Source organism: Engystomops pustulosus, chromosome 8 (genome assembly GCF_040894005.1).
Source record: "Engystomops pustulosus chromosome 8, aEngPut4.maternal, whole genome shotgun sequence".
In the NCBI taxonomy this organism is placed as follows: Eukaryota; Metazoa; Chordata; class Amphibia; order Anura; family Leptodactylidae; genus Engystomops; species Engystomops pustulosus.
In genome coordinates, this window is record NC_092418.1 from 89,489,049 (window position 1) to 89,515,453 (window position 26,405).

The 26,405-nt window shown below is 41.3% G+C and overlaps 1 protein-coding gene across 1 annotated transcript in view; it reads left to right on the forward strand.

Annotated features, from left to right (window-relative positions):
- Positions 1-26,405, forward strand: part of CHN1 (chimerin 1) — a 63,350-nt gene that overhangs the window by 32,570 nt on the left and 4,375 nt on the right. The window contains exons 8-11 of the mRNA XM_072121672.1: positions 17,410-17,487; positions 21,235-21,319; positions 25,619-25,792; positions 26,069-26,146. Coding sequence (XP_071977773.1) covers positions 17,410-17,487; positions 21,235-21,319; positions 25,619-25,792; positions 26,069-26,146 — 415 coding nt within the window. The remainder of the gene's footprint in view (positions 1-17,409; positions 17,488-21,234; positions 21,320-25,618; positions 25,793-26,068; positions 26,147-26,405) is intronic.

Consider the following 26,405-nt stretch of genomic DNA (forward strand, 5'->3'; position numbering starts at 1 on the left):
TGAGCACTGGCAAAATGAAAGCTGAGCTGTGATTGGTTGCCATGGGCAACTAGCAATATTCTGACTGTCAGACAGCTTGATAAATCTGCCCAATGTATCTTAAAACTGAAAATGGAAGCCAGGGGAATCTATGTTAATCTTTCATGTCCAAACTCTGCATTTGTTTCCAGCACAGAGCTATAAGTCATATAATTTGGCATTTGTGAAGGCCCAAAGTGGAACACTGGACTTAATTGAGCCTTATTTACATATCCTTGCTCGCCTTTTTTATAGATGAAAAACTTTTCCTATTTTTTTTTTTTTTTCATATTCTATGATTTTCTATCTGTATGTCCGATATCATTTGTGCACTATCCGTGTTTTTTTTTTTTTTTTTTTTTGTACATTTCAGTTCTAGCGCTCTCTATCTGCATAAGAGAATTGGCTTTAAATAACCTGTAATCCATGGTTTGTAACAATCTGTTCCCAATGACACCAGTTCATAACTGGTCTTCACGGTCTTGTTGACACTTTCCGGCATAGGGTTGGGGGTACCATTTCTGCTAATATTTTATTTTGCTAAGTATTTTATATTAACTGCCACCACCTGTACAAGGTGATAAGTTTCTCTGGAAAATGGAAGTCTGGCCTATATTCAAGCCAGTCGCTTGTTGACTGAATCGGGGCCCCATGACCCCCAGGAACTTGTGGCCAGGTACAAAACCAGTCAAAAACCTCCATTACCGGAGGGACAGAGGAAACCAGGAAACCCATTTAAGGTGTAATATCCATTTATGGACATCAAATCAGAATAAAATTGGAAAAGAGCTGGCCAATCCAACAACTACAGATTCAGATTTTCCAACCTTTGGAGCCATCATATTGTCAAGATTATCCACTGTATTACCTAAGCAAGCCACAAGAGTAGATTCACAGGTTTAGGACCACTTAGAGCAGTTGTGTGCACTGTGGCTCCAGAACAGAGTTTGTTAGATATAACACATGGCTTATTCCAGTAGTCCCAAATGGCTCAGGACTTGCTGCACTCAGGGCTAATTTAAAATGAACATCCTTGGCCACCTGGGACTGCCGGTGGTGATTGAGTAGCTGTGGACAGAGCTGGATTATCATTGGAGCTCCTTCTCCAGCCCCCCTCTTATTAAGGACCTTGGACCTTCCTCAGGATGCTGATATGATTAAAAGCGGTGGCAGAGCAAGGAGCAATAAGTCACTGCTTACATTGCCGTGTTGGCACTTTGGCCAAACTACAGACAAAACCCATTTGTTTATTGCACTCAAAACTCTAGGGCAGTGACGATCAACCTTTTAGAGAAGAAGTTGAGTTCGAAGTTTAGTTGCAGTAGGATTCTCGTGTTTAACCCATTTGTATTCTGTGGCTTCACCCCAGTCAGCGTCAAAGTTGCGGAACGTTCACAAAAAAATATTTTGGGGGGAAAAGTTTGACATCTCTAGTTTCTACTGCCTGGATATTTTTAGCTGTGACTGAAAAGTTCACCAGTCTATAAATTATTCTGTTCATTAAGGATAAAAAACGTGAAACCTTTTCACTTGACTAGTTCTCGACTGTCAGAACTTGGCAGCGTAGAACATGTAAAATCGTAAACTTTTTATTTTCTTGCTGCTTTTCTGATATTGATCAAAACATCTTGTGATGTAATTGGGTTGTGGAGCTTCAAAGGAACGTGTTCTGGATTTTACATTCACCTACTTAAGGAGATGCAAGGCATCAGGTTATATAATTATGGTCCATTCATATGGAACAATTATGGGAGCAGTTCAAGAGGTACATTTTAAAGGAAATCTACCATCAAAATCGGGCATGATTATGGATCCAGACACCATGACTGTGGTACTCTTTTATATTTGTAATCCATGGCCTCCTTCCTTCAACTTTAAAACTATGCTTATTGACCAGGAGGGCTCCTGATGGGCGTTAACAGAGCCCCTCCATGGTGTCTCAACCTCCCCTATTCTCCCTCTGACTGATGTAATCTCACATAGTGGGAGGGGGCAGTGCTCCAGTACAATGTAACAGCCTGTACAGCACAGAGGGGCTTGGGTAGCACGTCTGGCTCATTAGTATAATTTTAAAAGTGAATTTTAGAAGGAAGGAACCCCTGGATAATAAATCTAAGCATATTATCCCAGTCATGGAACCTGAATCCATCAGTAAGTGACCTTGGTTTATCATGATGGATTTTGATGGTAGACTTACAATAAGGACAGATCGACAAAGATTGTTGTCACTTTTAGAAAGATAAACAGTAACATGGCCTAAAAATTTTGGATTCCAGAAGCGTTTGACTCTATTCTTCATTATTTTCTCCATTGTTCAAAGAGAACTCGGCAAAGCCATAAACTAAGGTGCACAATTCTAGGCTTACGGTTTCTGGCCCTTCATTCCCATTGTTTGCTCAGTATGGCATTGTAGGTGCTACGCTACCTACTGATGACTAATATGAACAGAATTAGAAAAAAGTTGCTACTTTCTTTCAGAAACAGGACCCCACCTGTCCATGGTATTACTGTAGCTCAGTTGCATTACAGTGAGTGGCACTGAGCTACAATACCAGACAAGCAGCCATGTTGGTTTTCTAAGCCACCGTATTGTTTTAATTCTTTTACAGCAGTTTTTGAGGCTACTTCTTCTGATACATCGGCTTTCTACAGCCACATTTAAGAAGAATATAGCATTATATTGTGTCCTACTGCTGCTGCTGCACAGCTTTGTTATCACAGCCCATGCACTGGTGATAACATCCGGGATTGGAAAAGCTTTGATCCCAGATGTTTATCCCATTGTAACACTGTGGTCAAACATGGAGCTCAGTGTCTAAGTGGCTGTAAAGGGAGCTCCCTCTTTCTCCATGGGACTCCACTTCACAGCAGCAATCGCGGGATGCAGATAGTGTCACATGGTAGCCAGGGGTCATTTGATGGACCGCAAGGCTGCCTAGATCATCTTTCTCAAAGAATAAACATTTTGGCACGTACAAACATATACCAACCCAGAATTATAGTATAGCAAACTATAATAGTATTTATCCTCCATAACCAAAAACTTAAAATATATATTAAGGCAAAGCAATGCAAAATTGACACTGACATCATTCATCGCACACAAAAAAATTATATTGAAAGCAATCAAAGATTTGATTCTCAAGGGTTGTACCAATGAAACCTATAGTTTATTGCGAACAAAACAAGCCCTCACACAGCTATTGGAAGGTGACATTGCCACCCCCCACCCCCCTCCCCCCAAAGAATTTCAATGTGCAAATGTAGGTCATTAAAATTTTTAGTTAAATTCAAATTATTAAGACTTCAGATTAGCATTCCTTTTTTAGTCTGCTGTAAAGAAAGGGTGAATAAAAGTTCATCAGTGCAACGCATGAGCCCAAAATTATACGATTACCAACAGGGCTATGGAGTCTGTAAGACAAACCTCCAAATCCTCTGTTTCTCCAAAATAACAGACTTTGACTTCAGGACTCTGGCAGTTCTGTTTTTCTGGTCCCCTATAGCAGTGCTTGAGATAAAGGCGGACATTCCTTCCAGTGTCTTATTCCTCTCTATAGCAGAGGAGCTTCACTACTGAGCATGTACATAAAGTGCAGGCACTTCAAGCCATGCGTTGCAGTCTGCACCATTCTGACAGTGAGTCCAATGTGGATTTCCGTAACTGATGAAAGCTACTAATGGAAGCATTCGTCGGTGCAGGAGGCCGGGTAGCGGTGAGTGCAGCTTAGAAGTCCTCATTGCTTCTGGGTCTTTTCCTGCTGCTCCGCTCTGTGTCCTGACTCCTGACACTGGTGGTATGCTCCCAGGTCAGGACCCAGATAGGGGCGCCTACAGGAGCAGGAGACGACCCATGAGTGGAAAGTACTGTCAGCTGTCCTGGTGCAGCTCTGCTCTGGGTCCTGATGCCGCGCGTTTAGCCGGCAGAGGACACAGAGCAGAGCGGCACATGAGGGCGAGAAGAAGCTACAGAGTAGTGAAGAGGGAAGTAGGGAAGAGAAGAGTCAGAAAAGGAGAGGATTTACTCTGGGGTCTGCACTGGTTTTTTCTGTTTTGATGCAGGAATAGAACAGACATTTTAAAGGAAATTTAGCAATTTTTATAATCTATTACTGTACGTTTGTGGAGTTGGTCCATTTTTTCACAACTCCGACTCCACAGCCCTGATTACCAACTACAATTGGTCCTACTAAAAACTAGGCCTCATACAACTACAGTGACTTTATTGATCGGAAGCATTGGTGAAAACAAAGGAAACTTATTCCTCTGGATTTAGGTGAAAAATAACTGCAGCAGAAAGGGGTTTTGCAGGAAGGAAATATTATACTGTATGGCCCCAACTTCTAAAAAGTTGAATGTTAAAGTGGAATGTAAATCAGGTCTTGTTCTTGCTTCCCGGTGTTTATACTGTACATTTTGGTATATAACGCCGCAGCTGCCTGCACGCAGTCACATACTGTGTATAATAACATTCTCTGCCCTATTTACAAACATTATCCCATTAAGACTTTACATTCCAAGAACGAGTTATGTAAACCAGATGAAAAGCTCTCCCTTGTCTTCTGTTTTTTCGGCTAAAATTAATTTCTGTCTCTGCATCAAGAGCAGAAGCCGTCACAGGGCTCCTTGTTTATAGGAAAGTGATAAGACACGGCCGTGCATTTCAGATTCCAGGAATTAAGGACGGTGGAACACAACCTCTTTACTGTGCGGAAATCCCTTATGTAAGAGACCCTGCTGCCATGTGAGAAGAATTAGGGAATAGTACCAGCCAAGCTTCCTCTTATAGAAGACTTTATGGCTTATTACTTATACAACAGGAAAAAAATGTACCAAAAAGAAATTTATTACTACAGACAGCAGAACAATTTACCGCAAATGTATGACAAAGCCTCAAGGGAATCGATGACAATTACTGTACCTGAAGCTAATCCATGGATAGTACAGGTGCAGCCAAGCACTTGGCGGTAAACATATGGGACTCAGTCACCAGCTTTTAACCCACTTAACTCTCGGTCCCTTATTTCAGGTATGAAATATCCCATTTTTATGTTGAAAATGTTTTTATTAAAAACCACCTCAAAAGTCATATGCAAATAAGCTGAGTCCCTTATTACCTGAAATGAGTTCGAAGGCTGAAGCATCACTTGAGCTAAAACCATATGTATCCAACATCAAACCTTTCACAACTTTGGAATATTAGATGGGTGCACCTAGAATCCTTGCTTTACCTTGACTGAACTTTAAGGAACAGTACATAATCCAATGAAGACTACATTTTCCTGATGAAGACATCCTGCTGTTGCATAAGTATTAATAACAATAATCTTTATATAGCGCACACAGATTATGCAGAGCTGCACAGAGCTTGCCAATGGGGTGTGGGAGGAAACCGGAGGACCCGGAAAAAATGCCCACAAGCAAGGAGAGAACATACAAACATTTTGCAGATGTTGATCTGGGTCGGACTTGAACCCAGGACCCCAGCGCTGCAAAGCTGTAGTGCTAACCACTGAGCCACTGTACAGCCCTAGTATCCTTTGTTCCTGTCTAGTCATTGTGAAACCCTCTCTTGATGTCTACCTGCCTTGACCGGACACTAGCTTCATCGAAATCTACTCGCCTCTCCTGTGCTTGGTTCCATACTTTTACCTCCTGTCTCCTTCATAGGCGCTTAGACGTTCTGTACCCCTGTCAGATTCAGATCCCATGAGGCTCCCCATGGTCCTACTTTCTAATTCATCACCATAGAACTCACCTACCGACATAAATGGGTAATGATATAAGGTTTTTAGAGCCACGTGACTGTATATCTATAAAGATTGGCCTGTGTTACTGCGTGAAGTATAAAAATCCTGACAAACTCTTCTGTGATGTTGAAATCCTTAAGTCTATAATGACTGGAAACGATTTCTGTAAAGAGCGCGACTAATATAAATAACCAGGACCAGCGACAGTCTAAACAGGATACGACGACTCTGAATCAGAATTTAACCAGAAAAGTCCTGGCTCCTGTAGAAAGAAAAGATGTAAGTGACGCTGCGCAGGCACAAGTCTACTGTAAATGACAGCGGGAAATGGAGCCATTCATTGCCGAAAATCGTTGATTACTTGGAAATGGGCTGGAGGCTAACGAGAAGATATATGTAAAAAAAAGCCAATACTATAATATCCCTTTATCTCCAAAATTACAGTGAACCTGCGAATAAGCTCAAAAATGTCTCTTTTGGGTTAATGAAGTGTAATGTCTATAGTACAAACTGACCTTCCATCAAGACCTTGAAGCTATTGGTGTGTATAGACTCTACAGGAAGTGAACCTCTAATGACCCAGAACAGACGGTCAATAATTCCAGCACATTCCAGCCAATAATTAATAGTGTTTGTGTTAACGAAAAGATATTTACTTTTCCAATATATTTTCTGCATCAATTCTTCACGGTTTTCCAGATCTCTGCTTGCTGTTATGCAACAGGAAGCTTCATTATTGTTCAGTTCTTGTAGATAAATACCAGTTTTTGTTCATGTGAGGTCACACAGGTGCACAGCTCTTTAGTATCACAGAGCGTAATCAGAGCTGTGTGTTATAACGTGCCTTGCACCCGTGGGACATCACATGACCAGGGACCAGTGTTCATCTACAGGAAGTAAACGGTGAAGTTTCCTATTGCATGACGGCAAGAAAACATCAAGCCTAGATCTAGAAAACTGTGAAGAATTGATACAGAAAGTACACTAGCTGGTTGGTTGCAGTGCATGCCAGTGTTGTCGTGAGACGCCATTCAAATGAGGTAATGTGCAGTGATGGCAGTTACACATCATTACTATGGTAACAGAGCAGGACAATCTGTTACATCATCACTGGGAGCAGAGGATGAGACGGACGAGGAGTTACTGAAAACTGAGGGATCATGGGACTTGTAGTTTCCAGTGGTGGCCATCTTGGTGATAACTTCGCCTACTTTAGAAGGCCCATAACATTTTGTGACTCGTGTGACAGTTTGTGACTAATAACATTGAGTTTTTGTATTCATTTGTTTATAGCATTATGGGTTTTTGTATCAGACGTTCATACTCCCGGAATACCCCTTTAATGGCCTTGGTGTAACCTACCAGAGGGTTTTGTAGAGCATAACCACCATGATCATGTTGAGTACGCCCATTAGAGTGACACTTTTAACTTTGCTTTAGTTTTTCATGCTGGTGACTCTTGAAAGGCTGAGTGGTAGGGGTTCCTTTTGTCAGCCCCCCACCAATCTAAGGCCACTTTCACACATAACATACTAGCATACAGCCAAGCACTTCTCACTCCTCTCCATAGGGACGCCTGGTGCATGGCTGTACTTATGGGGAAATATCCCAGCTATGGTCTGGTGCGCCATACGTATCTATGGGGGTGGGGGGACATATATTTGCAGCCGGATATACGTCCCCAGGACGTCAGTGTGAGAGCAGCCTCATACTAATGGCCTCTCCTAAGGCCATTTCTTCAGTATCAAAAGATTTGACAGTCTCTTTAATGAAGGTTTTTCCGCATGTTGCGTAGAAGACCTTGTGGGTTCATTACTATATACGCAGATCGCGTTTAACAATTCATCTTTTCTTCCTGGTAATTATACACATAAAATACCACATTTGTCTTTGTAGATCTAAGTTAACTGTGTAATTGTGCTCTTTGCAGTGGTCTGGGCTGTATTGGTTCACAAGGCAAAGCATTATGTTTTATGGGGAGTCAAATTAGATTAATCACATTCTCAATTTTTAACGCAATATTGGAAGCACATGTTGTTTTTTACACCATGCAGTGAAGACACGAGCAGTGAGTCTGGTCATATTCCTTATATAGTCATAGATTGCTGTCTGTGTATCGCCGATTTGGCCAAGTCTTTATTTACTCTGCTGCCATTTTAGAGTTCAGGATTTTCTAACTTACAGTTATAGCAGTGGACAGCTCCAAGGGATGGTGACGGATGCCATACATCGGTATCTGCTGTGGTGATGGGGCTTTATCATAGCGCCAGCGTAAAATAATAAATCTACTATGAGTATTTCTAGGTATCATGTATCTTTGAGTATAAGGCACTCCAACGGCGCTCCAAACAGCTCTTGTTTTCCTTGCGGCTCCCGGCGTCTTTCTGTCATAGGCATGTCTATACACTCAGCATGCACGTATAATGACGTGGCGGTGTTGACAGGGCAGATCGCATAGATGTGCCTCTTCCATCCCTGTCGGAAAGACCCCGGTAGCACGAAGAGCACAAGAGTTAATTATTGGGTTTATTATTTTCAAGGGGGCTCTTTTGGCCACATTTATTGATGAGGGAGCTATGCTTGGCATATTGATGGGAGGAATCTGCTGGGCTAATATACAGATGGGGGGGGGCTCTGCTGGGCATATTTAATGACGGGGGAATGTGCTGGGCATGTTTATTGATGGGGGGGGGGGATCTGCTGGGCACATTTAGTGATTAGGGGGCTCTGCTGGGCATTCTATTAAATTGAAGTGACAACATTTCCCACCCTATGTAAATGTAGGGGCCTCAGCTTATACTTGAGTATATATGGTAATTTATTTTTACTGAATTTGGTCTCCCTCCCAGGTATACATTGCACGGTTTAATAATTTATATCCACCATCATATCCTTCAGCACGCTCCTGGCATCTACTTCATCTGCCAGGCTACCAAGGAACGCCACCAAATCTGCTTTCTCTACGGATTATGATTATTTTTTTTATAGTTGCTACTTTATGAGGGGAATCCTCTCTTGTCGTTGTTTTGATGGAACATTCTTAAAAATAGGTTTGCTATAAGAAAGACCTGCAGTTTTCCATCGCGACGCTGCATAACAAACAACTGTACATTGAATGACTGGAGCGAGAACATTGCTTTTCTAAGGAAGGAAACTTGCTGGGAAATTACTGCTGACTCCTTACTGTACAGGAAGGGTTTGATCAAATGGATGAACGGCCTCGCTGATAGCAACGCCTGTGTTTTTCATTACAAGCCTCCAATGTATTTATTCCATTTTATACAGCACATAAAAATGTATCAGTATTTCTCAGAGGTCTATTTGACTTGTCCAATGGCCTTAACAGAATAGCGGAAATGTAAAACTTATCCTGCTAGTCTTACCTTATCCTGGGATGACTGGTAGAGTTGTGCCTATCCTTAGACCCTATTAAACTACGAGATATCCAGTGCATCACATAGCAGGTATAATATAAAAAAACTGTATTCCAGCACCTGAACCAAACTCCTCAATAGACGCCATCTTGGATACGCGTTGACAAAAGCTTAGGTCATTGGATTGCAGATGAAATCTTTGCTTTATGTTAATGAGCGAAGGTTTGTGCAGATTGGCGTCATTTAGTTCTCCGTTCCCCCAGCGTTTGTATTCGGACACTTCCCGGTTCTGGTAGCACCTTTCTACTTCCTGGTTTTTCTTGATATCCATGTTAAGGGACCAAGGAGGAGAGAATGGCAGGAAACTTTACAATCAATGTTACGTGAATTTGTAGGGGGGCATTAGGTTAGATTTATCACTGCTTCTACGCCAGTTTTAGAGGTTACTTTAGAATCAATGTTACGTGAATATTTAGTTGGGGCATTAGGATAAGATTTTACTTTTTACATCCATTAAGAGGCTTTGCTTTAAGGGGTTTCCAAGTGTCATAAATCTAGGAGCAGGGCTGGGGAGGGATTTTTTTTTAAAAGAAATAAACCTGTACTGACCTCCTCCTTCGCTCCCGGTGTCCCACGCTGCTGTCCGTCGGAGCAGTGCCCCTGTATGCTTACTGGATGCTCCCCACCGAAAACTACCGGGTGGCCTTGTCTTTGTGAGAATATCCTTTTTAAAGGTAAAATAATTAGTGTATATACCCTGCTCCAGCTGCATACCCTGCCTAAAGTGTCTGTGAACAGGTAGAAGACATGACGCAGGAATCGGGAGTAGGGCGCTATTTTTTAAGCCTTTATAAGGTTTTCCAGTAATTTTGAGATCCAAGGATAAGGAGACAACCAAACTTTTCGGATAGAAAGCAATAACTACATAAGGAATAATCCCTGCATTATGTAAATTAGGTTATTCGGAAATAGTAAAAGAATAACTTCTTAATACATTATGAACCCGTTGTCCTTCCCCAAGTCTGTAGTGACTTATTTATCTGTATCCTAAGCCTTTCGGAGGAATAGATGTCAGCAGTAACGTAGCCGGTTATTGATGCAATCAGCCATGCGAAACCCTATTGTGAAATGTTGTTAAACCCAGTTGACTTGCAGCAATAAATATCGTGCCTGTGTTTCTTCAAGACAAATCCTTTTGTATTTTTATGGGTCTGGTAATTGAAGTCAATTACAGGATTGTGCAGATCATCTAGGAACATGGAGAAGGGATGATGGATTCCAAGAGCGATGTGATTTTACTGCAGAATTGAAGCTTTTCCATAAAAGTTTTGGTTATGGTCCGCAGCCAAGAAAGTTTTTTGCTGTATTTGTATCAAATATTTTTTTACATTATTTGTTTATATACTTTTTAATGTTTTTGAAAAATGAATTTCCCATATGCTGCAAAATTAAGTCACACCGTGCATGTCTAATGGTGCCCATATGGATGAGTATTTCTTCTAACTCCCCATATATGCCATACATATGTCAGTATGTATGTGTTTTCACGTATGCTTGTATGCCTACCTGACCGTAGCCGGAGCCATGGAGAGGAGGAGGGCTGACCCCTCTCCTCTCCATAGTGATGCGGCACCGTATCGCTCCGAGCGCCCATTGCCGGCCTATAGGGAACGTATGTAAAGCCGCAAGCCTGCAGCCGTCTACGGTCGTGTGAATATAGCCTAATGTATATGTATGATTTAAGCAGAATCTTGATACATCTATGTTTATGAATAGAAAATGAAGCATTTTAAAAGAATAGTGTAGATTTACAGCATGTCGGGTATAACACTAAAAGCGGCATAACACTAGAATAAGTACCATAACTACAATATTTTCAAAGGCATAAAGTGGTTTATAGATTTTTCTGACAGCCCCTCTAGGAACCGGCAGTGATATTACAGATTTCCTTTTGCAGAGATTTAAAATAAACTTTATTCAAATACAAAAGTCAACTGGAAATCTATGGAAAAAAAAAGATTTTTTTTAAATAAAAACTAGGGCATATGAAGCAAAAAGAATAACAGATCCTGCCAGGGGGGGGGACACCAGTATGTCAGTGCGCTTGGTTTACAAACCTTCATCCTGATGGAATATGTACTTTAAAGATGGTCATAAACTAAAATGTTGGCCAACCCACAACCCCATCAATTTTAGGAGAGAGAGGGTGGGGGGCATGTAGGCTTTCGACACGTACAAGAGAATAAGCTGGGACCAGAGGTGCGTGACCGCTATCTAAGGTATATGAAGCCCTTTGACCTGACATCCAGTGATTGACACCCTGCATGGACACAGTACAGAGGAAGGAATATTTCATATTGTAGCACGATTATCAGTAACCTATTGTATTTGATTATCAGTCCTTCTGAAAATCGCATGGCAAGCAGAAGGTCTTCTAAAAAAATTTCCCGTCCCAAGGTCGTAACATTTCATATCTCTTCCTCTGTGATAAGATAAGGAAATTTCTTGCTATTTTTCTGAGTGATTTTGCTTCATTGATTCTGAGGGTAAGATTGGAATTTCCTTAGTTTTGAGAGATCTACACTTCCAACTTTCCATTTTTATATAGTTTTTTTTACATTGGCATTTAGTTTTAGGTGATTAATGCTAAATGGTATGAAGCTCATTACAATCCCAATTGACTCGTTTTGATTAGTTGTAGCTTTTAGGGTGCTTCAGTTTTCTGATGCTTTTTTTTTTTTTTTTAAGTCAAAAACTGGATTATCATAATGGTTAAGAACATATCATTGAGAGAAGCTGTTCCTCTTCTTTTTTTCACTTGACTCCTAGTTTGGACATCAAAAACTGCACCTGAAAAACTGAACATGTGAACACACCCTTAGGCTGGGTTAACACCACCTTATTTGTATACGCTAAGCGTAAGCACCTAACGTAAACGCTTAGCATATACATTGACAAATTGTGCCAGAGTTGTTGCCTCCATCTGGTAACTAAACATTCTGTCCGTCAAAAAAATACAGGATGGAAAGACAGGAATCCTCCTGACGTGTCGGCGTATGCACAAAAGCAAGGTGTGACCCCAGCCTAGAGCCTCAATGACTATGGGATGTTGTTTTCTCTTAGATCACAAGTGTCCCATGGTGTCAAGGACTTCTGATTCTTGCCTCGTAAAACAGCATCACTGACTGAACCCTCTTTGAACCCTGATGCAAGATCTGGCCTTTTGTAATAGTCTTTTATCTGCTCCTTTTCCTAAAAATGATGAATTAAGAATATGCAGATGAGCTGCAAGTGCCCGTGCAGCTCATAAGCATATATATATATTTTTTTACATATTTTAGGAAAAGAACACCATAAAAGACTATTACAACTAGCCAGATCCTGCAGAGGCTTCAGTCACTTTTATAAGGTAAGATTTCCTTAACCTTTTTCACCTAAACTGCAAAAAATTTGAAGAAAAAGTCTGACGTGAGAAGTAATGGATATACAGGCAGTCCCCGGGTTACGTACAGGATAGGTTCTGTAGGTTTGTTCTTAAGTTGAATTTGTATGCAAGAATTTGTATGTTTTACAATTGTAACCCCAGCCAGAAAAGTGTCTTTCCTCTGTGACAATTGAATTTTAAAATTGTTGGATTGTCATAAAAACCAGGATTAAGAATAAAGCTTCATTACAGACACCTGTGATAACTGTTACAGCTGTTTATTGTAGCCTGTTGGTAAAGTACAGTAAAATACCAACATCCAGAGGTCTGTTTGTTACTAGGGGTCGTCTGTAAGTCAGGTGTTCTTAAGTAGGGGACCGCCTGTATATATAATATAAAGCGTTATAATAATAATAATTTTTAAAAAAGGTGAAAATATTTGAGCAAGTTCACAGATTTTACTATGTTACAAGAATCTTGCACCAAAGAAAATCCTTAACCTCAGTAAAATCTTATCCCCCCCCCCCCCCCAGTGTGAGTCTCCAGCCTGAATGAGTTTTTGATGGATTTGCTGTAGGTTATGTTTAGATGTAGCAATCTATTGTGTGACATAGAAAGGCTCGCAGTGTCGTCCTCAGTATTGGGGACTTAGTGTGAAATCTGTGTTTTGAAATTGCAAGTTGGGAAACCTTTTTATGTCCAGTAAATGTTAAGGTATAGATATATATAAATACAAGACTTCCTCTTCACTCCATGGAATCTTCAGCTCCTATTGTTCCCTACGCGTCCAGACGAGAGGGTTTTCGAAGACGTTTACCAGACGTTAAGTCGATGGAATTCTGATAGGAAAAAGAAACGTTGTTGTTTTGTATCTCTCCGTCATTTCGCAGAGATTACAAGCTGGGATATAGGGCAGGTTAGGAAGTATGACTAACAGTGGCCACGGAATCAAAACAGACCCTGTTTCTTTACGGAGCGTGCCAAGAGATGCTATCCTTGTAACTGCTGCCTGTCTGTAGCCACCTAATCTGGCCGGCTGTACAGGGGACGTCTGGACCTGCAGCCGGGGAGAGCCGTGTTTGGAGTAGTGCCATTTCCTTCTAATGAAGTGATGTAGTTGAAAGGAGTTTAGGAATTCCATGGACTTATTGATTTTTCCACTTCATTGATTAGCGGCGCAGGATTTATGAGAAAGGGTTTGCAGGAAGACCTTATAGGAATGACCGGAGCGTAAGCTTTACTATATTTCTGAGTCATAGATTTTCATTGGAAATCTATGTGACCTTTAAAAAAAAAAAAAAAAAAAAAAATCGCAATGCCAAATACATTGTTCTCAGGGTTTTAAAACTACTGGTGTTGCTAGAATTACATAAATAATTTTAGGACTTCACCTTAAAAATGTTCACGTTCTTGCTGTGAATTTTAAATCGACACCACAATGAAATTTCCAAGGCATATTTTTTGCATCATGTGAATAATATCTGTATCAGGTCTTTCACACAGTCAATATTTGATCCCTTTTTTGAATCCGTATCTGACTCTGGATTTTCTGGTTACATTTCCTTGGTTCAAAGTCAATATGGTGTCATGGTATCAAGTCCAACCTATGAGATTAAACAAATGTTTTCTTCCCATAATGAATTATATTTTTGCTCTTTAAGAAGTCATCCAGGCCCCTTTTAAACATGTATACCGTGTCCACCGTGACATTGTGGCAGAGAGTATATGTGGATACAGCATTAAAGGACATCTACCACCAGGATGAAGGATTGTAAAGCAAGCACATTTACATGCTGGTGTATACCCAATCTGGCAGGATCCACTCTTCTTTTAGCTTCCTATGTGCTTCTTTTAACAAAGAAGAGTGGATCTGGCAGGGGTTTATGTGTGCTTGGTTTATAATCCTTGATCCTGGTAGATTTCCTTTGTAGCACAAGGAATAAAGCATCCTTTTATTGTCCAAATGAATGGAGCAAATGATAACTTTAAATTTTTTATTATACTTGTATAAATCAGCTTCTTTGCCTTTTTTCTGCTTCTTTCTCCTGTATTAAGCAGTGTATCTGATTTCCTGTACACAGCACAGATAAGGAAAGGCTACGTATTGCATATTTATTTAACAGTTTTGTTAAGTTTGGTTAAGGGAAATCTACTGTAAGGACTGTAAACCAAGCGCAGGATCTGGTCTTTGTTTAGTTTTTTTTACATCCTTGTTCTTACAAAAAAAAAGGCTTTAAAAAATAAATTTATGCAAAAAATATGCAAGTTAAAATAAAATTATTATGCAAACAAGCCCAAGGGGCTCCCGTCTCCATAGTTGTTAATTTAGTCCAGAGCCCCTTAGGCTCATTTGCATAATTTTTACAGTCCATGATCCCGGTGGTAGATTTCCTTAAAGGTAATCCCCATCCGGACATTTTATAGCACATACAAAGGATATAGCCTAAATAGAGAATATATTTCCAATCTCCCACCACTGACTTCTCTAGGATTTCTCAAACTTGTTGAGCATGTCTAGACCTGGAGATTCCAGTCACCAGTATCACCAAAATCCTCACATCCTATAGCAATGCTTCTATGGAGGAGACTGTTGTCATCACATGACCCTGTATTGAGGGGAGTCTGTGTCATGGTGCTGCTATCACAGACGTGACTTGCAGTTCTTCTAGCTATAGCTGGGTGAAGCGCCCTGCACTCTGTTTTTCGTAATAAAGTTAATATTTCCATAATCACATAATGAATAGATTGGTCTCTACATATGAATAATATATATACCGCATTCCCACGTACATGTAATTATTGCTGGATGGAAGGATCCTTATAAGGATGTGCTGCCTCCACTTGTTCATGTCTCACTTCCCTAATTACTGCTCCCATAAGACTTATTATAGATTTCTGCGAGTAATAATCGCGCTCATTTCCATTTTCTCTTCTATAAAGTGAAAATTACCTACCCCGGAGCTCCGTAGACTTTTATTAACCATATTGTCTGCATGCTTCATTTATTACCCAAATGGGAGTTCTCTTTGTTTGCTGTAGACTGGAGAGTTTTTGTGTTTGTAACAGAAAATATTTTGCACAAAAAAAACTACAATGGAGGAAATTAAAGGAACCAGCCTAATTATTGGCCACGTGATCCGCTATAGCATAAGAATCGATGATCCAATTTTACATGGATCAGTCCTGGTAAGCAGTGGGATATATTCGGTGATAAGTGAGCCATCAGTTCTTGATGTGTTCGAAGCAGGAATAATGAGTAAGGGACTGGGCAACTATGACACATACTAAATTATGTTGGCTACGCAACCAAGTCCAGTTAGAGAAGAGCAGACCCAATGTTCAGGTCCGGACGTCTGACCCAGACACAGTGCAGGATTAGCATTTGGGCAGCCATGGCTATGAGTGGCCAGAGAGACAATGTGTCCGGATCGCGCCGCCAAATCCGAAAGCGAACATCGGGTCCGTTCAACACCTGCAAGCATCACCAAAGCAGCAGGTCCAGTGAGGTGGCTCCCAAGACCTACCTAAAGTGGTCCAGTGAAGTGAACTGACAGTCATGGGTGCTCAAGAATCTATAATATCACTGGACCGGAGGATAAATTACTGGAAGGCTGGACGCCTTCCAATGTCTAGCAGGAGTCCTTTGCCCATCTTGGCTCTCTTGGTAGAAGGACCTACTCGAACTCCATATAGTGCTTAACATTCTGTCTGGTTGATGTATCTTTTCATGTTTTCCCCCTGTTACCACACAATGCACATCCCATCATTTTGCACATAAATTATGGTGACCATAGTAAATTAGTTTTAGTAACATATTACATTCACATTCCCGGATGGGAAGCCATAGTTTATCTCGCTGGATGTTTTCATTACCAGAATTAGTCCTTGTCCCAGGATTTTCCACCGTGATGGTGAATAGAAGTGATTGATAAGCGGCAGGGTTTACAGGGAACATACAATGTAACAAAGTATTACTCATCCATTGCTCATAAGGGTCCCTGCGACTTGTTCTGTATGTCTGCCGCCTTAACCTCTTCATGGCAGACACTTCCTGCACTCCATATTATTATTGTTACATTTTCCAAGTGCTTCAGCTCCGTTCTGGTTAAGTAATCAAAGAAAATTCTTGCGTAGGGGGAAACCGGGGGTGGGATTGTGAGCAGATGAATACATAAGGGCTGCTGCTCGGTCTCATTGGTTGGATATCCTCTTATTGTGGTCTGTGTGAAGCAGCGTGACTACTAAGCCCATTCTCCCTCCTCCTTCCCCTCATTCACTAAGCCGATATCTCCAGCCTCGGAGCATCCTCCTGAGCTGCACTACTAACCATATGGACATTATATCTTTACATGTATTTTTTGCATCTGGTTTGTAAATGGAAGCTAGACGTCTTTGGCATCTTTTAAATGTGCACTTCCTATATTCCTTTTTTCCTTACAAGCTTCTGTCTCTGGATCCAAGAAATAATCCCTGATAAGCATCCCTTTGCCGTGACTGTCCGATAAAGCCCCTTCTGCAGGATGTGCACTTAGAAGTCCTCATATTATTTTTCTATTATTTATTTTTGTCTTAACGCTGGTATATATATATATTTTTTTTTGCATTTTCCTATTTATTTTGTTGATAGAAGTTTTGTCTATCATTTTTCACTTCTTAACCTTGTAACAAAATGCCGTCTAAAGAGTCCCAGTCCAACCTAAAATATGTTCAATCTGGGTGGAATCCTAAAAATCAGGAGAGCCAGCAGCAGGATCTGCTGGCAGCGGCGCTGAGCATGAAGCTGAACTCGCGAAAGACTTCTGCTACATTGTGGAAACCTCTGAAACTGTTTGCTTATTCGCAGTTAACGTCCCTGGTAAGGAGAGCGACGCTAAAGGAAAACGAACAGGTTCCCAAGTATGAGAAAGTCCACAATTTTAAGGTAAGATCTAATGTTGCATGAGTTTGTGTTGCTGAGCTTGAACCTTTACAATTTTTTTGTTGTCTTACTGTATTTTGTATATTTTATAAACTTGGATTATTCCATTTCATTTTATTTTGACTTTCTAAGCAATGCATATATAGGCATTTCAATGCATCTTAACCTACTCTTGTGTTAATAATGATACAGCCCATACGACAATGCAGGACTTTATCTAGTGTATAGCGCTGGCCTGTGGTCCCCATATCTCCATCACTATTGTTGGGGTTTTTGTATGCACGTATATATGTTGGTTGTATGCACCCATATACTAATGTTATCCAGTGTTCTGTGTAGTTTTACTACCGGTGACCAGCTACAGATAACGTATAGTGGATGGACACAATAGCACAAAACACTGTAGACTTTAGAGCCACTGAAACATAGAGCAAGTTTGACTTCCAAGGTACTTTTTATCTACATCGGCAACGGTAGCAATTTTCAGGAATGAAGGATGTATCCGTTCGCTGTCAATCTGTGGTTTCAGGGTCTTTGGAGGACCTTTTACAGGTCCTTGCTGTTTGAGAGCAGGAACAGATGTACAAGGCTTTTATGGGTGAAGTTTTTTTCTCAGTTTTGCATTTGGTGGCTATGGGCCCCTAGAAGGCCTGGGCCCTGGGCTACCACCCATGCTGCCACATTATAATCGATTAGCGATCAACAGGGGAAAAAGTTAGTGTCTGACAAGTCTTGCCAAAAACTTAAGACTCAGGGAGCCTGACCCCTTTTCTTGAATGGCAGATGTCAGGAAAGTTAGGTGACCCCTTATAACGTTAGACGGTCAATCCCATCCCTCCTATATTGGTAGGTGCAGCCACCGTGACTGGAAAAAACCTCATTATTGTGCTTACACTGTATTTTCTGTAGCTGTAACCTATTGGATTTGCAATTCAACCGGAGAATAAATTGATGGCTCATATTGAAAGTAGTGATCTATAGTTGATCTGTTATAGGGTGGAATCAATAATCAGATCAGAGACCTTCAGTATAATCATTTTTTTCTTTTTCCCAATGATCAGAGTTAATGATCTTTGTTTTTTGGCAGTTTTTTCTCCCCCTTCTAAGCCCAGATCAGTCATTTAGAGCAAACATATGCTCCTGCACGCAGATCAGCCAGATGGTCTGGAGCTCTTGTCTGGCTTTTCTCGGGGATTAATGAAGTGTCCTCACTCGCCTACAAGTGTCTATTGAATGCACTGACACTGTCTTTACTGTAATGTAAATGACATTTTCTCCCGCTTCACAATGACGCTCTCACATTGTAATGTGCCTCCGCATCAGCAGAGACCGCACCGCATAATAATAACTATGCAAATCTGTCCCTGTGTACATGCCAAGTGACAGATTGGGGTCCTCTCCCCGTCCCTTGTACAGTAAGTGGGCCACAACACCTCCTCTGATCAGGACACAGCTGCCATTGTACAGAGCATTGGACTCCAATGGAGCCTGATACTTGATGGTTCACTTCTCATAATCCATATTTATGTCTCTATTTACAATGATGGACATTATATAGAGACATAACCCCCTGCCCGCTACCTGATACTTTACATTAAAGGGGTTGTCCACTTTCAGCAAATAATTGATATGGTTTGTGTAAGGAAAAGTTATACAATTTTCCGATATACTTTCTTTATGAATTCCTCACGGTTTTCTAGATCTCTGCTTGCTTTCCTGCTATAGGAAGCTTCATTGTTTTCTTCCAGTGGACAGAAATCTGACCATGGTCACACATGTGCACGGCTCGTTATATCACAGAGAGTAATCAGAGCGGTGTGATATAACGAGCCGTGCACCTGTGTGACAATGGACAGATTTCTATAAACTGGAAGTAAATATAGAAGCTTTCTATAGCATGACAGCAAGCATACTATGGGAAATTGATACAGAAAGTATATTGGAAAATTGTATCACTTTTCCTTACACAAACAATATCAGTTATTTGCTGAAAGTGGACAACCCCTTTAAGTGCAGGTACTTGCTTTCTAGGATTATTGTCTTGCTGATTTTTGGTATAAGGTATAGAAGGCCTTGTCCAGATGGTTTCATCCTTACATTCAGTTCCAAAATGGGAATCAATGCATTATAATGGTGCACAATGTGGACTGCCTTGATGTTTGAAAAGTATAGAAAGGAGGCAGATGGAGGCTATTACTGTGTCCCTGCCATTATAGGGAGTACTCGAGATCTCCTCTCATCAAATTGGGCAGAATCTATTCAGCCTTTCACTTGACACATTGAATTAGATTTTGGCATCAGGTTTCACATTATAGAGAATGTCTTCCAAATACCAACCATATATTATTCACGAAGCCTGTGTATTCCTTCATAGTATGAGCCTTACAGGACAACCTTCTGCTGTTGTGAGGACCACTCAATCTACTATTGGGAGCCTAAGGGCTGCAGTAAGCTTGTTATAGAACACGAGGAGATATGTTTGTACATAGTGACCTATCTGCAGTCAGCATGTTATAGGGCAGGAAAGAATCAAAGCAGATTGAAGCATGTTATAGAGCAGGAGGGACTGAGCAGATTGCAGCATGTTATAGAGCAGGAGGGACTGAGCAGATTGCAGCTTGTTAAAGAGCAGGAGGGACTGAGCAGAACATAGTGTCCTGTTTGCAGGCCGCAGGGACTGCGCAGATAGTACTTAACATCCTCTCTGCAGACCGTATGTTGTAGAGCAGAAGGAGGTGAGCAGATTGTACATAGCATCCTATCAGTATATTGTAGAGCAAGAGATTCTGAGCTGATTGCAGTATGTTGTAGAGCAGGAGGAGCTGAAAATCAACATGGTGTCCTATATAGAGCAGGTGGAGCAGTTTGCAATTCTTAACATCAATTATTGATCGATGACTGTAAAAATGTTGTTTTTGGGGTTCTGGTGGGCGATTCTAAACGGTCATCGACAGCTCATACAGTTTGCCGGTCACCAAGAAAGACCTCCCACTGGACTCTAGAGCTCATAGTGTGTTTTTTAAGTTCGATTACTGATCCCCCCCCCTTTCCCAAACCAAATATCAAATGCTCAGCTTATCCTGCTCTGTAACATGCCGTTTTTATGCATTTTTACGCATTGCTTGTACACATGACATGTCAGGCAGGCCACTGAGGCCAGTATTGGGGTGTGAGCTCTTCAGACCCTCTTTATTCTCTGCCTCACACTCCGTAGAGCTAATGGTTTACTCTTCTATCTGCTAGAATCTTTTACTCGTGTAGGTTTGTGTCTTTTCCTGCGTTGTTGTCGCGTCCTCATCAGTCTGTAATGTGGACATTTTACCTTGTCAGCATCTGAGTGACACTTTGTACTTACCTCCAGTCTCTCCTGTGCCGTTGAGTGGATCTTGTCGCCTGAATGTCACTTTTGCAGTTTTGACAGCCAGAGGCTTTAGTAAGGCAATGAATATAAATGCACTCACTTTCCCTTTGGCAGGAAGGAGATTGTTGATGCAGGAGGCTGACAGCAATGAAAATATACTATATAATCACATTTTCTGCTGCGCCGTGTCCGCCTTGGTAATGGTTTGATTTCCATTGTGCCATCATACATATACAAAGTCATTGCAGATTTAAGTCATTGCGGCTTCACGGCACAAATCCATAGACCCGCGGCCACTTATCCAGAAGCGATTATATTTATTTTCCTCTCTAAATTTGCATTTCCTTGGAACTTTTTTTGCATTGTAATTGTATTCTGCATTTTTACAGGTACACACATTCAGGGGTCCTCATTGGTGTGAATACTGTGCCAACTTCATGTGGGGGCTAATCGCTCAGGGAGTAAAATGTGCAGGTATGTATCTCCTGGAAATACACCACTATCAAATGCTAAAATAATAATTTACAGCTGCTTCCATGCTACAGATAGGACAACAGGACATCAACGTATACATCGAATGTATCTGAAGGTCAGAAAACCACATCACAGATGCCATCCTTTTTTCTTTTTTTTTTTGCCATATACTGCATTTGTTGCTGTATGGTGTTCTGCAGTTTGCTGCACTATTCCATACTGAGACAAAAAAAAAAAAAACTACAGTAGATGCCTGTATGTGCTAAACTCTGCAAGAGATGTTTCCGCATTTGTCCAGCAGTGTGTAGTGCTCTAGGTGAAGACTTTTTTGTTTGGACCCAAATCTTGTAGATTGAACATGCACTTAGTTGGCTTTGTCATTTGTCACAGCAGAACAAGGATTGGACACAACTTGTAGCTTTTAAAGGGGTTTTACAGTGACAACAAGTTGGCCCATATCCACAAAATAGGGGCTAGTTTGCTAATAGGAGGGACCACCAAGGAACACAAGAATGGGTGTCTGGTGTACCCCTGTTGCTACTTTATCCATCTGTATTGCCCTGGCAGAGATGACTGAGCACCATATTCTATCAGTTCCATAGACAGTGAATGGAGTGGCAGCGCACACGTCCCACCTGGTACTTTATTCTTCTGGGGTGCAAAAAAAGTTACAACAGACCCCTGTTCTTGTGATCCAACCACTGAGACCCCCACTAGTCAGCAAGTTATTCGCTTTCCTGTGGATAGGGGCTAACTTGTTGTGAGTGGACAACCCCTTTTAATGTTGTTTTTTGACCATTTCCACTTGTTAGGCTCCTAAGTGCTGAGATCCTATGATGGGCTCTAATCTGTCCGTAAGTGTTTTTAATTTTTCTGACAGCGCCACCACAGGGGAAATGAAGCATTACACAATGTCTATTGTTTAGTAAGGGCAGGACTGGTCCTCCAACTAGAGGGAAGCTTCTTAGTAAGGATTTCCGACTCAAGAATGAAAGATTTTTTGCACAAGAACAAACCCCCACCCTCACCCCTTGAGAGTTCCCTTATATGGTTATTGGTTTTTCTAAACACTTTTAATAGACTATTCACTGATTTTGATGAACTACCAGAGCGTAGAATAAGTTGCACATTTGCCTAATGTCACCATTGACCTTTAAATAGCAGCGTGGCATACTTCACCAAGGCTGTGAAATATTTCTAATGAAAGTTGGAGCGTTGTGGAGCCTGCCATCCATCATTCAGGACTGTAGGGACAAAGAGATGCAGAGTACATGGAAACCTAGCGAGAATAGCGCTACCTAATATCCGGTGCAGAAAAGCTCAATGCTACAGGTGCAATAACTGTGCGTAATAATATATCCCTGCTTCACCAGGTGTAAGCGCTGGGTTTTCATTGGTGCCGATCATAGTGATAACACAATGCATTGGTGATTCTGAATGTCATTAGGTCATCATGTTAGAGTTAAAGGGGCGAGTCCAGTTCTGCTGTGTTGTCTTTTTCCATAGTTTAATGAACTGGGCAAAGATAATAATCTCTGGTTCTACTACAGGAAGAACATATCCATGTGTTACAGATCAAGGGCTGGTGGTGATGACTGTTTCCGCGCACCATCTGTGTTCATGTTCCAGATATACAGAACATCTACTTTTATCCTGGATCTTGTATTCATGTTCCGAGTCTAAGAATGATTGATAAAATGTTACAGCCTGAATCGCTTGATATATTTTTATATATGTAAATAGCGTGGCAACTTCATTGAAGTGGAGCATGATGGTAGATGGACGACCAGTGGATGGAAGGCGTGGTGTAAGAAAGTGTGTAGGTCTTGAGTAGTTATGGTATATCACAAGATGAGTAGTTGTCTGGTCTCTGATCCTGAGAATAATGTCCTCTTCGTATTCTCTTGCTGCTTAGTGGTGGTCCAGAAAACCAGCGTAGGAGTCATTTCATTTCCTAGATCAGTGGTGGGTTGAGATGTTGGACCGACAACCAATGGCATCTCCTAAAACTGTGCCTTTATATCATTACCCATTTAACTACATTAACCCAAGCAGCAGATATGAGCAATGACGGGGGAGCAAGACTGCGCAAGATGGGTTTAGAAGAGTAGGTCTTTGGTTCTTCCAGAAACTGCACCACCCTGGTCTGGTTCTGTGATTCAGTTGAGTAAGAGCAATTCTGCTAATAAACCACAGTGAAGAGGGGAACCGTTTCAGGGAGATATAACCATCTTGCCAAGAATTCGGGAGGACAAGTGTTTTCTTAGAATATTTGAGCACTTACACATGGTTGTGAATTGGAGCAAAAAGATCCGAGCACCAAGGGTAAACGAGCCATTTTTATTTGCTCTTCCCAAGATCTGTGACGGTGGACAGGAGGACATCTTGCCCATTAACCTGTGCCTAATGAATCGTGCCAAAAAAGCTGGCGCCTTCCCTTTACCAAGGGCCTCCGGGATGGTTAGTTCCCTGTTGGAGCAGAAAGGAGAGGACTGAGGCTGAATTCTATTCATAGACCTGTGTGTTGTAGAGCCATCTGCAGCCTGCGGTTCAGCGGCCAAGTCACTTGATGTGGAAGCATTAATCCGGTCTACTCGTGTGTGTAATATAAATGTGCTCATCAATTTAGTTTAATTCACAGACTTTTTAGGTCATCTCTTGCCATAAACTCGTTGCAAGACTACACAGCTCTGTTATATCCTAAAAAGACTTATTTTGCACTTGTCCTTGCTACTACTAGTGTCTATACTCTAGGTGTATGTGCAGTGGATATGTACATGAACAAGGGTTGGCTCATAACTGGGAGGCAGACTTTTGCCAAAAATCTAAGTCCTACCTTGATGAGAGATCCTGCGTTATTGGTCAGGAACATGACACATTTTTGCAGGCACCCTTTGGAGGACTTTGAGATAACCTGTTGTTGAACTTGGAACTGCAATTGCAAATGTAGATATGAAGTATAGGAGGCTGAGAAGCAATGCCACACACAACCATGAGAAGGGGTGGTGCTGTTTTAGGGTGCTTGCCCCTCATTAGTACATTGCAGGTTACTTGGAGGCTGAATGAAATGCCCCTGAACTTGAATATATGACCCCTCATTTACCCTGCTCTGAACTGATGAGGGGGAAAAATCCCTATTAAGGGGTTTCATGCTTTCTTCCCATGAAACGTTACCTAAAAAAGTTGCTATTACTATTGCTTCCACGCAGAAGCTAAATTCCCAATCGCCTCGTTCTGACATCCCTAAGTGGCCTGAAGGCTCCTTACATCATATGTCATGGAAAGTGTTTGCGTTAGTCAGGAGCATATCTAGTTTTTGGCTGGAACGAAATGTTAAGTGCTCAAAATTATCTGTTGTCACCCTGTGACTGACACTTGGTGACATTTCGCTGTGCCCTGCCAGTTCTGTGGTTGGCATTGTGTCCCTACACTGAACGCAGTCATTACCCGCTTTATATGCTGTTACAAAGTAAGACTTGTCTTGGCTTTTACATCATATTCTGTGTATAAAGATATCCAAATATATAGGGGTTTTCTGATCTAAACCAGTGTTCCCCAATCTGTTGTGTGGCATGCTGACGGTGGAATTTAGAACAACTGAAAAGCTATACACAAGCTCTTAGGTATCAACTTTGGGCATATTGACCTGACAAGAGGCAGGGGTTAATATTTAATCCCTAACTGGTGAAGGGGTTGGTTACTTTTTAAATAAGTTTCCCATGTGCCTTTACTACCTAATGTTCATCAAGTGATTCAGCAGTCCTGATACTTACTTTTCTGCTGTGTGCAGACTCCCCATGATTCTTTGTTTACATCTCTGAGCTCGCTGAATAGGAGTAGCTGCAGCAGGAGAGTTATGACTCCTCCTGCTACCTCTCCTAGTCTTTCTCAGTGAGGACGAACAGTGAAAAATAGAGAGACTATGGACTGGACGGGCTGGGGAAGTGTTAGACAGGGCCTGAAGCTATCACAGCAGGCAAAGATATAAGTACATATACATGTAGAGACATGTCTAATGGAAGAGAATTACTGAAAAGTGGCCAACACCTTTAACTACCAGTGCATTTTCTGAAACAGTGCCACACCAGTCCTTGGTTGTGTTGGGTATTGCAGTTCAACTCTTTTGAAGTGACTATGGCTGAGCTTTGATACCATAAAAAAAACAACTTGAGGTGTTTGTAGTCCTGTATTTTCAGAAGAACACAGCTATTTTTTAGACCTGGAAAACTCCTCCAACTATAGTGATGCTGCCTATTTCTGACTTCTATACACTATATCTTTTTTGTATTTATGTTGCAGATTGTGGCTTGAATGTCCACAAGCAATGTTCCAAGATGGTTCCTAATGACTGCAAGCCGGACTTGAAACACGTCAAGAAAGTTTACAGCTGTGACCTCACCACCTTAGTCAAAGCACACAACACGAAGAGGCCAATGGTGGTGGACATGTGTATACGAGAGATAGAGTCTAGAGGTAAGGCTCCTGTCCGCTACCACTAGAGGTCAGAACTTCTACATGAGTGGACAAAGTTCTACATAATGTAGTGAAGATCTGTTAATGAAGTTGTAAAAAATGTGAAAAAATGTCACGCTGCAGTACTGAATACAACCCATAGACAAGAGTAGCTCTGGTACTAGAAGACATCGGCCATGGTTCACCTCCTACAACCCTTTCCTCTTGTCTGCGTTCCCATATGATGAGATGTCCCATATGATTTTTTTTTACATCCTACTGTATTTGTTTCAACAGGGTTGAACTCAGAAGGATTATACCGAATATCAGGTTTTACTGATCTCATTGAAGACGCCAAAATGGCCTTCGACAGAGGTAAATCTTTAGCCTTTTATAAATTAGCAAATACTTTATTTTTAGTGGGGATACAAATGGTTAAAAATGGGCTCATTGGAAAGTTTTAGTTTAATAGAGATCTACCATCAGAGTTCAAGCATGCTTACTTGTAGATCCAGCCATCAGGCTTTGGTCATCTTTTATATTTGTTATCCATGGCCTCCTGCCTTCTAAAATCAACATTTAAAATTATGCTAATGAGTCTGACTGGCTAATGGGGGGTGTAACAAGAGCCCCT